This window comes from Panthera tigris, chromosome B3 (genome assembly GCF_018350195.1).
Source record: "Panthera tigris isolate Pti1 chromosome B3, P.tigris_Pti1_mat1.1, whole genome shotgun sequence".
NCBI classification, from domain to species: Eukaryota; Metazoa; Chordata; class Mammalia; order Carnivora; family Felidae; genus Panthera; species Panthera tigris.
Window position 1 is genome coordinate 31,072,265 of NC_056665.1, and position 14,762 is coordinate 31,087,026.

General features: G+C 47.2%; 1 protein-coding gene across 1 annotated transcript; it reads right to left on the reverse strand.

Moving 5' to 3' along the window:
- Positions 1-3,734: 3,734 nt before the first annotated feature.
- Positions 3,735-8,838, reverse strand: COMMD4 (COMM domain containing 4). Its single transcript, XM_042988359.1, has 8 exons — positions 8,765-8,838; positions 5,767-5,838; positions 5,468-5,533; positions 5,267-5,306; positions 4,847-4,966; positions 4,623-4,703; positions 4,119-4,295; positions 3,735-4,027 (listed from the first exon to the last, which is right to left on the reverse strand). Exons 1-8 carry the CDS (start codon positions 8,765-8,767, stop codon positions 3,987-3,989), a joined length of 600 nt encoding a protein of 199 aa, XP_042844293.1. The 5' UTR covers positions 8,768-8,838; the 3' UTR covers positions 3,735-3,986.
- Between the last annotated feature and the right edge of the window lie 5,924 nt (positions 8,839-14,762).

Sequence of the window (14,762 nt, forward strand, 5' to 3'; positions counted from 1 at the left end):
GGATTCTTTAGCACCACAAAATAACCAGTTTCACATCACATAAACATTTCACTTTATGGCTTTATTATCCTTGATGATCCTTGCTTCAATCAAGTATTTAATTGGGAATCACAAAATGGTGTTTTCTGTCATTCCTTCTACCTCAGCTAGAAATCTCCTGTAAAGAGCTGGACCTCATTGACTAAGGTTATCTGGTTATCCTGAAATGCTAAAAACACAGGAGAGATCTGAATTCTTTCCCTTTAACTATCAATCTTCAGGCTAAAAAATTGGTCCAATAACATCCAATGGTGACAAACCACGACTGATTTGGCTTTTGGGGGGACGGACTGCGTCTTTTATAGACTCTTCTATTACAGACTCAAGGATTTTTTTACATTCAACATCTTTAAATCCGTTCAAGTCTTTATCTTTTCCCCCATCTATTGGAGGAGTACTTTATTAGGCACTGGGGCTATACAAACATGGGAATACAATTCCCATCCTTAACAAACTCAGAATGATAAAAGAGGCAAATGACTAAACACAAAATTACAATCCATGTTATAAGGCCATGAGAGAAGTACCTGTGGGATTCTGTGACCCCACTGAGGATGGAATGCTACCTGGGAAATCAAGCTTATGTTAAACGTTTCAGGAGACTTTGAACTTCCTTGCGACTTTTTGCCACTTTTTGTTTATTTGATTTTTCCATTTTTGTCTTCTTCTTTCTCTCCCGTGGGCCACTTGAGTGTTTTGAATTCCACTTTGACTTGGTGTTGCTTTTGAGTATATTACATCGCACAGCCTCTGAAGTAGTTGTTCCAGATACGATACACGTATTTGTCATGGTTCACTGGTATCGACGCTTTGTCTAAGTGCCGTGTAGAAACCTTACCTCCCCTTACCCTCTCCTGTTTATAATAACCTGAAATATTCCCTCTACATACTCTGAAAACCACATCCATCAGTGTTCCACGTTTTGCTTCAACTGTCAAATGGAACCGAAAATGCTCAAGTCTAACCGTATCCACAGTTTTACTCCTTCCATTGCTCTTACTCCCCGATGTTCCAAGATTCCTTCATCATTTCCCTTCTGATTAGAGATCCTCCTTTCGCCTTTTTATTTCTAGGTCTGCTGGTTATTAGGTATTAGGTATTAGGTAACTTATATTAGTTACCCTTCATCGGAGAATATCTTGATTTCCCCCTTTACTCTCGAGGTGATTTTTGCTGAATATAGACTTCTCGGTTGAAATTTTCTTTCAGGGCCTGAAAAATGTGCTTCTTCCACTTGGCCTCTATGGTTTCTGGTGAGAAGTCCACAATCATTCGAACAGTTTCTCCCCCCATAAGGTAAAGTGTCATTTCTCTCTTGCTGCTTTCAAGATTTTCTCTTCTTTAGCTTGCAGAAGTTTGATTGTATGATGTAGGTCAACATGGATTTCTTTGGGTCCAACCCATACGGGATTCATTCAGCTTCTGGACTCTGTAGGTTTAGGGAACTTTTGCCATGTTGGGGAGATTTTCAGCTATTATTTCTTTGCATATTTTTTTTTCTGTCCTAGCCTCTTTCTCCTCATGTTCTGAGACTCTGAAGGCATGAATATTAGAGCTTATGTTATGGTCCTGCAGGTCCGAGACTCTGTTTTATTGGTTTCTGTGTGCTTATTTTCCAAATTATCTTCTGTTGTTCAGATTGGATAATTTCTAGGATTTATCTTCAAATCCATGGATTCTTTCTTCTAAGTCCATCTATTGATTTCTCACTTTGATTACTACAGATTTCAGTTCTAAAACTTATATCTGGTTCCTTGTATCTTCTATTAAGACTTGAGGCATTTTTACATTGGCTGCTTTAAAATCCTTGGCAGAGGTGCACCTGGGTGGCTCAGTTGGTTAAGGGGCTGACTTTGGTTCAGGTTTGTGAATTTGAGCCCCACGTCAGGCTCTGTGCTGACAGCTCAGAGCTTGGAGCCTGCTTCGTATTTTGTGTCTCCCTCACTCTCTGCCCCTCCCCCACTCACACTCCTGTCTCTGTCAAAAAAAATGGATATGTTAAAATTTTTTTAAACAAAAAAATAAAAAATTTAAGTTCTTGGCATAGAGGCACCTGGGTGGCTCAGTTGGTTGGGTGTCAGACTCTTGATTTTGGCTCAGGTCATGATCTCATGGTTTGTGGGATCAAGCCCCGCGTTGGGCTCTGTGCTGCCAGCATGGAGCCTGCTTGGGATTCTCTCTCTGGCCCTCCCTCTGTTCACATGCTCTCTCAAAATAAATAAATAAAAACATTAAAAAAAAAATAAAATCTTTGGCATACAAGTCTGTATTTTCTTGGTGTTGGCATCTGTTGTCTTTTCTCATTCAAACTGAAAGTTTCTTGGTTCTTGGCTTTTTTTTCTTAAATCCTGGACATTTGGGGTATTGAGACTCTGGATCTTATTTAGATCCTCTTTTTTAGCAGGGCTCCCCAGACACAGCACCAGTGAGGAAAGGAGGAGGGAATGCCACTTCCTTGTTGCCATGTGGGGTGGGAATCTAGGCACCCACTCAGCCTCTGCGGGGGGGTGGGGGGGGAGCGGCGCAGGGGTGGAAAAGGGACTGCAGTTTCTCTGTGCTGTGACTGGAGGCCAGCAGTGAGTATCTGTAGTTTCCCGTCTTGTTGGTTGGCCCCTTTCCTGGTCCTTTGGCTCAAGAGAGGATGCTTGTCAGGGTTTTCGGTGTGCTGGTGTGTCCCAGGCTGCCAGTCTCCCGCCTCCAGGCGGGACACACAAAGCAAATCTAAGATCTACTCTGCTGTGATCCTTCAGTTCCTGATGGTCCTAGCCAGTCTGCCTTCTCTTCGCCTTTTAGAGTCTTAGGTTTGTTTCGTAAGTAATGTCCAAGGTTTTCAGCTCTACTTAGTGGGAGGAAAAAATGTTCCATTTTCCCAGAAGCAGAAGTCAGGAGTGGAGTCGGTCCTTAAACTTTCTGATGCTTAAATGGAACCATCTTTGGCCAGTGGGACATGCTGGCTCCTTTTGACAGGACTATTCTTTGATGGCTTTCCTGCACCCTAAGATGTTTTAGGCTTAAGGTGCTGTAATAAAATACAAACAGGGTGGCTCAAACCACATTTATTTCTCATGTTCCAGAGGCTGGGAAGTCTGAGATCAAGGAGCCAGAAGATTTGGTTCTTGGTGGGCCTTCTCCTGCTTTGCTGTTCTCATGTGGCCTTTTCTCAGTACATGTTTGTGGAGAGAGTCCCTCTGTCTTTCCTAATCCCATCATGAAGGTCCCACTCTCATGACCTCATCTAAACCTAATCACTCTACAAAGGCCCCATCTCCTAAAACCATCTAATTGGGCAGTTAAAGCTTCATCTGGGGGGGGGGGGGACACATACATTCAGTCCCTACCCCACTCCTCTTGACAATGAGTGGTTTGAGGGGGTGCAGTCTTCCTCTCTTCTAAATGGACACAGCAGGAAGAGCAGGGCTCTCTCCTTTCTCTCTTTGGGGCATCTGGCACTATGGCCACGTGCTTGCTGCCAGCCTGAGAGGGCAGTGCCACGAGTGTCATGGGACTAGGAACCAGAACCCTGATTTTCTGGTCTACCGACAAGCTGTTTCATTTTGGTCCTTGTTCTGCCTCGCCCCTGACCTGCCTCAACCAGCAGATAGAAAAAGAGTGACGGGCCGGGGACATCTGTATGTTGCTTGGCTTCTCTCACAAAAACCCTTCATTTGAACCCAAAAAGAAACCTGTGCACACACTCCTTTACACTTCTGTTTATTCTTCCTGCTTGTGAAAACTGTTGACAAGTGCCTCTCGTGGGGGAGGGAGGGCAATGCTGGAAAAATCCTCAGAATCCTTATGCTGAATTCTCAAGTGGTAACCTGGCAAGCCAGAGATCTGGGAGGCCAGGCCTCCAGGGTCCTGGAGCTGGAGCCACCCCTCAAGAGTTAGGGGGGCAGCAACTCGACATGGGCAAGGTGGCTCCACAGGGGCCCCAAACACCATTCTCCTCAGCCTAGGGAGCTCATCAGGGTCTGAGCCTGCTTCAGTTCTGCGGGAGGAAGGGGTGGGGGGGTAGGTGGGCAGCACTGGGGTGGGATCTGGGAGGGGCCCTTCCCCCTCCGGGTACAGCTGAGTCTCACCTGCCAGGAGGACCTGGAACTTGTCTGCTGAGAGGGACATGGCCACAGGCTGGGCCGGGGCACCCGAGGCAGCTGCCACCTCCAGCCTCAGATGCACCATGGGCTCTTCCACGGACCGAAGCAGGCTGGAGCTCAGGGTGTAGTCCACGCGCCAGCCCACACCCGCCAGCCTATTCACTGCGGGGTGGGGTGGGGCTCTCAGGATCACAGGCTGGTGAGCCACACAGCCCTTAGCCCGCACCTGGGTCATCTCTCAACCCTTCAAAGCTGCGTGATCTCTGAGAAGCTCTCATCCCTCTGACCCAGGGCAGACACGCCACAATCAGAAGCTAGATTATCCACAGCAGATCTCAGAGGAAAGAAATCTGGGCTGGAGTCAGGAGTCCTGGGCTCTGTAACTCCTCCACATGTGACCAGGGTCAAGTCTCCTTCCTGAGGTCAAGCACCTCTCGGGCAGCATGCACCTTCTAGAATGGAAGCCAGACCCCACCCCCCCACACTCACCACGCAGGCTGCAGGCCCGCAGGTGCTCTTGTAGGGGACTCTGTTTCTCCTCATAACAGCGACAGAGGCTGGCCGCATGCTCTGGGGGCAGAATAGAGGTCCCCTGAAGTAGCAGGTAGGGGCTCAGACTGCTCACAGGGCACCTCTCAGGGCCACCCGGCCCCGCCTGCTGCCCAGCAGCCCCTGGCACACAGGTTACCTGCCCGCCGCCTGCACACCCATACCTTTGGGCAGCCCCAGCTGCTGCAGTTCGCTGGACAAGGACTCGCCATCTACGCTGTGCTTGGCTGCACTGGAGAGGATGAAACTCAGCACTGCCACCGTGGCCTTGACATCGCCCGACTCTGGGAGGACCCATGGGTGGGGTAGGGGGTGTCACTGTGGCCTCGGCCAGCAACTTGTTGCCCTACTATCTTCAGCTCAGAGCCCCTGGGCCTGCTTGAGCCCATGAGCACTGTTACTGCTTCACCAGGAAGTGGAAGAGGACACTGGCGAGCGGGGGGGATGTCAACACCTTTCCTCCATGCGCCTCTGCTGAGGCAAGTGCATCAGGGAAGACTGCTGGGAGGAGGGGCCTCTGTGCTAACCCCCAGCCCGAGTACCTAGAGTGGCCCAAACATCTGTGGACACAGTGGGGTACTCACCAAACCTGGCATCGGCGGTGAGCTTCAGGATCTTCTCATACTAGGGGGAAAGGAGGCCCTCAGGGAGTGCCAGACCCCTGCTCACCAGCCTCTTGCACCCCAGCCAGGGTCCTGATCACCCGCCTCCCTGGGTCTGGTGCACTTTCAGGGCAGTAGAGGTCAAGGCTCATGGGACAGTGGGGTGCTGGGCCCGGCACTCACGTCAATCCCCTGTCCCAGGAGTTCCTTCAGCACCTGGCTACACAGCAGCCTCAGCTTCACGGAGGACTGGAGGGGAAGGCCTTGCATTAGTCAAAGTGTCCCACCTCACCCCTCCATGCTGGGGGGGGGGGGGCGGGCTCAGAGAGGGCTGGCCACATGATCAGAGTCATACAGCAGGCTAGGACAAGCTGAGGGCACTGAGGCCCCAACTTCCGAGTGACCTCACCACCCTTCATCCCCAAAGCCCCCATCCCCCATCCCTGCTCCTCCCACCCTCAAAAAGATCCCATGCACTCAACAATCTTGGCCAGCGTGCTGATCTCCGCCAGGACCCAGTCAGGACAGTCCAGATCACCGCAGAACCGGAACCTCTGCACAAGAGTGAGGCAGGTGGTCAGGCTGGGGCGGGGGGTGGAGGGGTGCCGAGGTGTGGCCAGGTGTCTCCCACATTCTGTTCTTTAGGGACCCCTGCTCCCTGTCCAAGATGGATGCTGTCTGGCCACTTGTTCTCTCCGATTACCAGGCCATTTAGGGAACCCTCTCACTGACCCCACCCACCACCAAGCCTAGTTCTGATCCCTGTCCTGGGTGTTTATGTGCTCAGCAGTGACTGTGGCAAACTTCTCTGTGGCAGATCCTGCTCTAAGTGCTGGGGGGTACAGCATAGAACAAAGTCCTTGTCAGGGCGTCATGACCTCTCACTTCCTCCTCCTTCCCTTCTCCAGCTCCAGCCACGCTGGCCTCCCTGCTACTCCTGTTACAACGGGCACTCTCCCGTGTCCTTGCCACCCCCTCTGCGCACCCTGCTCTCTCATCTTTCATTCAGGTCTCTGCTCAAATGGGCATTCTCTGACCATACTTTCTAAAACACAAGGAAATTCTGGGGGCCAGTGCCCCAGTGATCTTGATTGTGGTAAAGTTTTCAGGAACATATACGTGTTAAAACTTATTGAACTGTACGTTTACAGATGTATATTATTGACTTTACTTCAGTTAAGCTGTTAATAAAATAGTTGGGGCTCCCAGGTAGCTCAGTCAGCTAAGCGTCTGACTCTTGATTTCGGCTCAGGTCATGATCTCATGGTTTCTGAGTTTGAGCCCCCCCTCAGGCTCTGTGGCATTGTGGAGCCTGCTTGGAATTCTGTCTCCCTCTCTCTCTCTCTGCCCCTTCCTGCTCGTGCTCTCTCAAAATAAATAAACTTAAAACAAACAAATAAATAAAATACCTCTTCTCCATCATACTCTAGCCCCTATCCTTTTTATTATTTTAATATTTATTTATTTTTGTGAAGGGGGGGCACGAGTGGGGGAGGGGCAGACAGGGAGACAGAGAATCCCAAGCAGGCTTTGCGCTCTCAGCATGGAGCCCGACATGGGGCTCAAACTCAGGAACTGTGAGATCATGACCTGAGCCAAAATCAAGTCAGGCGCTTAACCAACTGAGCCACCCAAGGCATTGCTCTATCCTTCTTTCTTGATCTCCACAGCATTTATCAGAGCAGACAGGTTTTATTATCTATTTGAGGTCTGTCTCTTGCTAGAATGCAAACCCACCCTGTCAACCACATCTTGCCCATACCCTCCATTCCCCAGACCAGCTCCTGTCCGCCTGGCAGGAGTCTAGTGCACAGCAACATTCACGCCCATCCTTCCATGCCTCTTACCTGTGGGCAGCTTCCTGCTGCTGGGAACAAAACCGCATAAACTGAGGACACCGCAAACCCATGTTCTCCTGATCCCACTGGACCCTCAGGCAGCCTGGAAACACCATGTCCTCTACTTGGCCCCCCCAGTCACCTTCTCAGACACTTCAGACCTGCTCCACGACCCTTCAACCTCCAACCCTCTTGCTCCTCTTCACCTGACCCTACTGCACTGGTGCTTCTATATGGGCCTCCAGTGAAGTCCCATAGCCATGGTCACAAATGACTGTCACTAAGTCTGGCCTTCCTCTTCCTCAACTCCTCAATGACATCTGACACAAACCCGTCCTTCCTGGTGAAACAGCATACTCTTCTGGACTTCTCCCGGTCCTGGCCTTGGTCTCATTCGCTGGCTCACCCTCCTCCCCCTGCCCCCAAATAGTGATCTCTGCACATCACCTGCTGTCATTACTCTGGGGCAGGAGCCTGGACCAGATGGTGAGGTGATGGGGTGTTAAGGACAGTGACAGGCTTGCACTAGTCTCTATTTCAGGGGTTTTTAACATTTTGGTGCCATAGACTCATTTGGCATCTGGCAAAACCTACAGGCCTTTCTCAAAACAATGTTTTTATTTTTATTTTAATTTTTAAAATGTTTGTTAATTTTTGAGAGAGAGAGACAGAGCATGAGCGGGGAGGGGCAGAGAGAGAGGGAGACACTGAATCCAAAGCAGGCTCCAGGCTCTGAGCTGTCAGCACAGAGCCTGACATGGGGCTTGGACCCGTGAACCCATGAACTGAGAGATCATGACCTGAGCCAAAGTTGGAGGCTTAACGGACTGAGCCACCCAGGCGCCCCTCAAAACAATGTTTTTAAATGCATAAAATACATAGGATTGCAAAGGAAACTAAGTTATCAAAATCTTCAAATAAATTGGTGATGTAGTGTATGTTTCAAGTCTGATATCCACTGTAATTTACAAATGAACATAAACCTCTGGTACACAAACTGCACTGCAGCCAGCCAGCTTTCTTCCCTGCCCCCGCCTCCTCAGGTTGCTGTCAGGCTCAGGAAGCCTTCCTAACACTACACACGTTAGGTCCCGTCCCCTCAAGTCCTATGACCGCCAATTCAGGCCCCCTGCAGCTGAAGTCCCAGCGCCTGGCACCCTGCCTGGTACAGAGTAGGCACTCGAAGTCTGTCGAAGGAATGAATGGATGGAGGAGTTGAGAAGCCTCAATCCCACGTCTAGTCCTGTCTGGTTCTGGGAAGGGCGAAGGGGCTTCCTAACAGTGCGGAAGACTCAGCCTAATTCCAAGCAAATTATTCTCCAGGTCTCACAGGAGGGCCGGGAAGCGGGCACCTCCCGCCGCAGGCAAGCCCAGTTCCTGTCCGGGGGGTGCGGGCCCTTCCTTTCCGCCGAGGAAGCACCCGGGACACCAAGTCCGCAGGGCGCCCGCCCGCCCAGCCAGCCCGCCCTGCCAGCCGGACGCTCGGCCCTCACGACCGCACCCAGGTGTCTGCCGAGGGGCCGGGGCCGTCTCCACCTGCCCGTCCTGACGTCCGCCCGCGGCCGCAGCCACGAGACTCGGGGGCCCGCCTGCCCGCACGCCCGCCCCGGGGCCCCGCCTCCCGACACCCCGCGGCCCTCACCATCGCGCCAGAAAGCCGCCCGGCCTTTCTCCTCCCGGCGCTTCTGGTCAGCTGACGCGGCGCTCACGTGACGCGGGGCGGGGCCTCTGCGGGCGGGGGCGGGGGCGGGGACGGGCGCGCGTCTGCGCGTCCGGAGCTGCAGGGGGCTGGCGACGAGTTCCGTGTCTCCCCGGAGCCTCTTCCCGGAACTGCCCGGCGCCGGCCCCCAGTTTAGCTAGAAGAGAGGGACAGGGAGCCATTGAATGTGTTCAACTTAAGAGAGCAGGAGTCCGGGAGCCCTTTTTGGCACTTGCGATGATACTCTTGAGAAGGGGGGGGGGGGGTTCAGGTCGTTCCGTGTAGGCCGCCAGTAAGCCGTGCCGTTATAGGTAGCTGTGGGCTGCGGCAAAAGACAGTTTAAAAACTTTACTGAAATAAGATACACATAAAGAAAATTGTACACTCTGTAAGTATAAAGCTTAATGAATTTTCATAAACTGTACAGCCCACGTCACCAGCACCCGCCCAGCTCCCTCGAGTGCCTGCGTATTTTATTTCATTTTGATGAATTCCCTTTAGTTGCCTTCGTTACAATTGGCTGTAACAATTGACATGCTCAGAACTTCCCCTGTGGCTTCGCCAACGTTAGATGTTATACCTTAGTTTTTCTAATGGAAAGAGAATAAGTTGTTTGAAGTTGCATTAGTCCGCTTACTGGTGAGTTTGAGCAAGGGGTGAACTAGGAACAGTTTCCAACATTCACTTAAAGAGGTAAAAGCAAAAAACAAAACAGCAACAGCACCGAAAACACCCTAGAGAATAGACTAATAACCAAAGGAGAAATTGAACAATTTGAGAGCTCTCTTCAATGACATATCCCGCCCCCATAAGCCAGGCCCAGCTGGTTTTATTGTTGCAGCCTTTCAAGCTTTCAAAGGACAACCCATCGCAATTAAACTCTCCATAAATAGAAAAAGATGGAAAGCTTTCCCAATTCATGCTAAAATCGATCTCATTTATAAAGAGCTTTTTGAAAATCATAAACGTCAGCATGTTTAAGTCAACAGTGTTTTAAAATACTACACGATGTCAAAGAAAACTTACATTTTAAGCATTATAAGACTGGCTCAATTTCTATTTCAGCATATCAGTAGGTTACAGAAGAAAACAGTTGATAGACTGTTTAATCAAAACCAGTTTTGATTTAAAAGAAAATTTGGGAATAGGTGGAAACTGCCTTAAGTTGATAGGATATTTGAAAAACGAAAGAGCAAATATGAAACTTAGCATCAGACAGACAAATTATTTAAGTCTGGAAACAAGGCAAAAAGGTGGGTGGTGTGTCCTTTTAATGTCATACTGGAGCACTGTCTCGGATTTTTTTCACAAGTAAAGGTTATTTGACTCTTTAGAGCAGTGGTTCTCAAACTTTACAGTGCATCAGGATCACTGGCAGGGCTTGGGCAAACAGAGGTGGTTCCCACCCTCGGAGTTTCTTTTTTTTTTTTTTTTTTTTTTTTTTTAATGTTTTTTATTTATTCCTCGGAGTTTCTAATTAAACAGGTCTGGGATGGGACCCGAAAATGTGCAATTCCCACCAAGTTCCCAAGTGATACTGATGCTTCCCCTTTGGGGACTATACTTTGAAAACCACTAATGTAGGAAAATGTACCTGAAAGGTTATATGTTAACTTACAGATTTCTGTCTAGTAGAAAAAATAACCCCAAAGATTACAGTTTTATCACCCTGTCAAACATTGACAGGGTTTCTCTCTAATTCAACACACATTAGAAATACTTTTCCTCAAAATGTTACTTGAACTAGCTTTACAATTTACCACGTTACTAGGTATTTACCCAAAGAATACAAAAACACTAATTCGAAGGGATACATGCACCCCTATGTTTATAGCAGCATTATTTACAATAGCCAAATTGTAAGCATCCAAATGCAAGCAGCCCAAGTGTCAAGTGTCCATCGACTGATGAACAGATAAAGAAGATGTGGGATGTGTGTGTGTGTTTGTGTGTATAAACGTGTGTACACACATACACAGTGGAATATTCCTCAGCTATAAACAATAACGAAATTTTGTCATTTGCAATGTACAATGGGTGGAGCTAGAGAGTATTATGCTAAGTGAAATAAGTCAGTCAGAGGAAGACAAATACCATATGATTTCACTCATGTGGAATTTAAGAAACAAAACAAATGAGCAAAGGAAAAAAAAAGAAAGACAAACCAAGAAACAGACTCTTAACTATAGAGAACAAACTTATGGTTACCAGAGGGGAGGTGGGTGGGTGGACAATGGGTAAAACAGGTGATGGGGATTAAAGAGTGCACTTGTCATGATGAGCACTGGGTGATTAACATAAAAACCTAAAATAGTAATTCATTTTGAAATAAACACAAAAAGGCATGTAAATAAATCACAAAATACAGAAAAGTTAAAGCAACAAAAAATTAGCAAAGCCCTTCTCTCTCCAGGTAACTTCTCTAACAGCCCTTTCTGGCTTTTTTCCAGACGTACACAACTGTGACCTAATAAGAAATATATATTTGGTCTCTGTCCTCAGTTCCTGACACAGAGCTCCTAAATCCCTTGGAGTTTCCTAGGTAATAGGAGTCCCTTGACTCTTGGTGGGCTCCTGGATAGCTTCAGGATGGGGCTGGTCACCAGGAAGACCAAGCCATGATTGGAAGCTTGGAGAAGAGCCACAGACTGAGTTAATGACTGATCATGTCTACATGATGAAGCTTCCATAAAAACCTCTGAACTGCAGAGAGCTTCCGGGTTGTGATCACATCCATGTGCTGGGAAGTAGCATGTCTCAACTCAATGGAGACAGAAGTCCTGCACTCGGGACCCTTTCAGGTCTTGCCTTGAGTATCTCTTCATCGGACGGTTCATTTGTACCCTTTATTATATAGTAAACTGGTGGGCATGTTTCCCTAATTTCTGCAAATTAACTTGAGAGGGTTGTGAAAACCCTGATTTGTTGCCAAACCAGACAGAAGCGGGGGTAACCAGAGAACCCACTACTTCCAATTGCTGTCTGAAGTGCGGGCAGTCTTGTGGGACTGAGCCCTTAACCTGTGGGCTCTGATGCTAACTCTAGGTAGACACTGTCAGAATTGAATTGAATTGAATTGAATTGAATTGTAGGGCATTCAGCCAGTGTTGGAGAATTGATTGGGGAGGAACACCTTTGATGTCAGTGTATTGTCTGTTTTATCAACTATTAATATAAATTTCATAATGGTATCTTACCCTGTATTCTGTTTTGGAACGTGATTTTTCACTCAGCAATGACTAGGGGCAGGCTTTGAACACGCTAGGAATTGTGCTAGCCCTGCCCTGAGTCCTAGCAGGGGTGAGAGCACTGGAAGAGGAGTCTTACCGTGTGTGTGTGTGTGTGTGTGTGTGTGTCAAATTAAGGGCAGGAAGAGGTGTGAGTAGGACTAGATCAGTGTCTGTGAGTCAGAATTGTCACATAAAGCTGTATAGGCTGTGTACTGCACAATTCCAGGGGGAGGGGAATTCACACCATAATCTGTGGGCATGGAACCCCCAGAACTGGGCAATAAATGTGCCCTGCCCTGAATGTGGTGTGTGAACCTGTAGGTACACAAGATGGTTTCAGGTGATATACCATAAATAATTGATATTTACAGTTACCTTCTATATATAGTAAATGATACCTTCTATATATAGTAAATGATAGTCAAGCAAACTGCCATGCTGGCAGCTCAGAGATCACACATGGAGAACCACAAATTTGGTTGCCTTTTAAATACATTGGTTTAGGTGTTAGAAATGAGTTGATTTAAAGTACACAAATAGATGTCCAACATCACTAGCTTTTAGGGAAATACAAATTAAGACCATGGTAAGATATTACTACATACCTATCAGAACAGCTGAACTAAAAAGTCGTGATAATACCAAATCCTGGTGCAGATGCCATTAAAACTGGATCTCTGGGGCCACCCAGGTGGTTCAGTTGGTTAAGGAGCCAACTCTTGATTTTGGCTCAGGTCAAGATCTCACAGTTCCTGAGTTCAAGCCGCACTTCGGGCTCTGTGCTGGCAATAGGGAGCCTGCTTTGTATTCTCGCTCTCTCTTTATGCCCCTCTCCTGCTCATGCTCTCTCTCTCTCTCTCTGTCTCAAAATAAATAAATAAACTTAAAAAATGGATCTCTGTTGGAAATGTAAAATGGTGCAGATACTCTAGGAAATAGTTTGGCAGTTTCTTTAAATATGTACCTGGGATCGCCTGGGTGGCTCAGTTGGTTGAGCGACTGACTCTTGACTGGCTCAGGTCATGATCTTGCACTTCAAGGGTTCCAACCTCGAGTAGGGCTCTGTGCTGATGGTGCAGAGCCTGCTTGGGTTTTTCTCTCTCTCTCCCTCTCTCTCTGCCCCTACCCTGCTTGTGCTTGCTCGCTGTCTCTCAAAATAAATAAATAAACTTAAAAAAAAAAAGGGTAAATATATACCTCCTTGGGGTGCCTGGGTGGCTCTGTCAGTTGGTCATCTGTCTTCAGCTCAGGTCATGATCTCTTGGTCTGTGAGTTCAAGCCCTGTGTCAGGCTCTGTGCTGACAGCTCAGAGACTGGATCCTGCTTCAGATTCTGTGTCTCCCCATTTCTCTGCCTTTCCCCCTCTCACACTCTGTCTCTCTCTCACTCTCAAAAATAAATAAACATTAAAAAAATAAAAAAATAAATATATACCTCCTATATGACCTAGCAATTACATTCTTGGGCAATTATCCTAAGGGAGAAAAAAGACAAATTATGTCTACACAAAAACCTATATGCAGTTGTTCATGGCAGATTTATTTGTAATAATCTCAAACTGGAAACAACCAAATATCCCTCAAATAGTGAACAGTCAAGCAAACTGTTTGACATCCATTCTATGAAATACTACTCAGCAATAAAAAGGGACAAATTATAGATATATGCAACAACTTGGATAGATCTCAAGGGTATTATGCAGAGTGAGGGGAGAAAGGCCAATCTCAAAAGGTCACATAGGATATAAGTCCATTTATATAACAGTGTTGGAATGACAAAATCATAGACACGGGAAGCAGAGCAGTGGTTGCTGGGGAAAGGGTGGTGGGAGGGAGGAGGGAGGTGTGATTACAAAGGAGTAGCAGAGGGAACTCTTTGTGGTGGTGGAACAGTTCTGTATCCTGATTACAGGTGGTCACATGAACCTAAACATGGGATAAAATGATGTAGAACTATACATTTGATATTGTTTTCATATTGAGCTATATTTCTGTCGAATGTAACCATTGGAAGAAATGGAATGAAGAATACATGAAACCTCCCTGCACTATCTTTGAAACCTCTCCAGAATCTATAGTGATTTCAAGATGAAAAAGAATTGATTTAGTAAAAAATAGTACTTGGCAATATGAAGGTCTGGCAATTTTGACATAGTAAATGACTGAGCATCTCTTTTTTAAAATAATTTTTTATGTTTGTTTATTTACTGAGAGAGAGAGAGAGACAGAGCAAGTCTGGCAGTGGCAGAGAGAAGTGGGGAGAGAGAAATTCCAAGCAGGCTTTCAGAGCCGGATGAAGGGCTCAGCCTCACAAGTCATGAGATCATGACCTGAGCCAAAACCAAGAGTCAGACGCCCAATCTACTGAGCCACCCAGGCGCCCCATGACTATCACTAATCCATCCAATGCACAATTGTCCCCATGAGGCCATGCTCTAGGCCAGACCACTTGCAGGAGGCTGGGATTTTGGATTCTTCTTTCCACTTGGCATTTGGGGTAGTGTTGCCAAGTAAAATACAGGATGTCCAGTGATATTTAAATTTCTGATAAACAAGGAATAATTTTTAGTGTAAGTATATCCCAAATAATTAATGGGATATACTTATACTAAAATATTATTCCTGAAAAAATTTTTTAAATTTTTTTTAACATTTATTTATTTTTGAGACAGAGAGAGACAGAGCATGAACGGGGGAGGGTCAGAGAGAGAG

What these genes read in the sequence shown, in the direction of transcription:
- COMMD4 (XM_042988359.1), bottom strand. An exon ending in TCCTGGGACAGGGGATTGAC is followed by an intron (nt 5,307 to 5,467) that starts GTGAGTGCCGGG and finishes CTTTCCCCCTAG; the next exon opens with TATGAGAAGATCCTGAAGCT. An exon ending in GTTCCAGGTCCTCCTGGCAG is followed by an intron (nt 4,028 to 4,118) that starts GTGAGACTCAGC and finishes TTCCTCCCGCAG; the next exon opens with AACTGAAGCAGGCTCAGACC.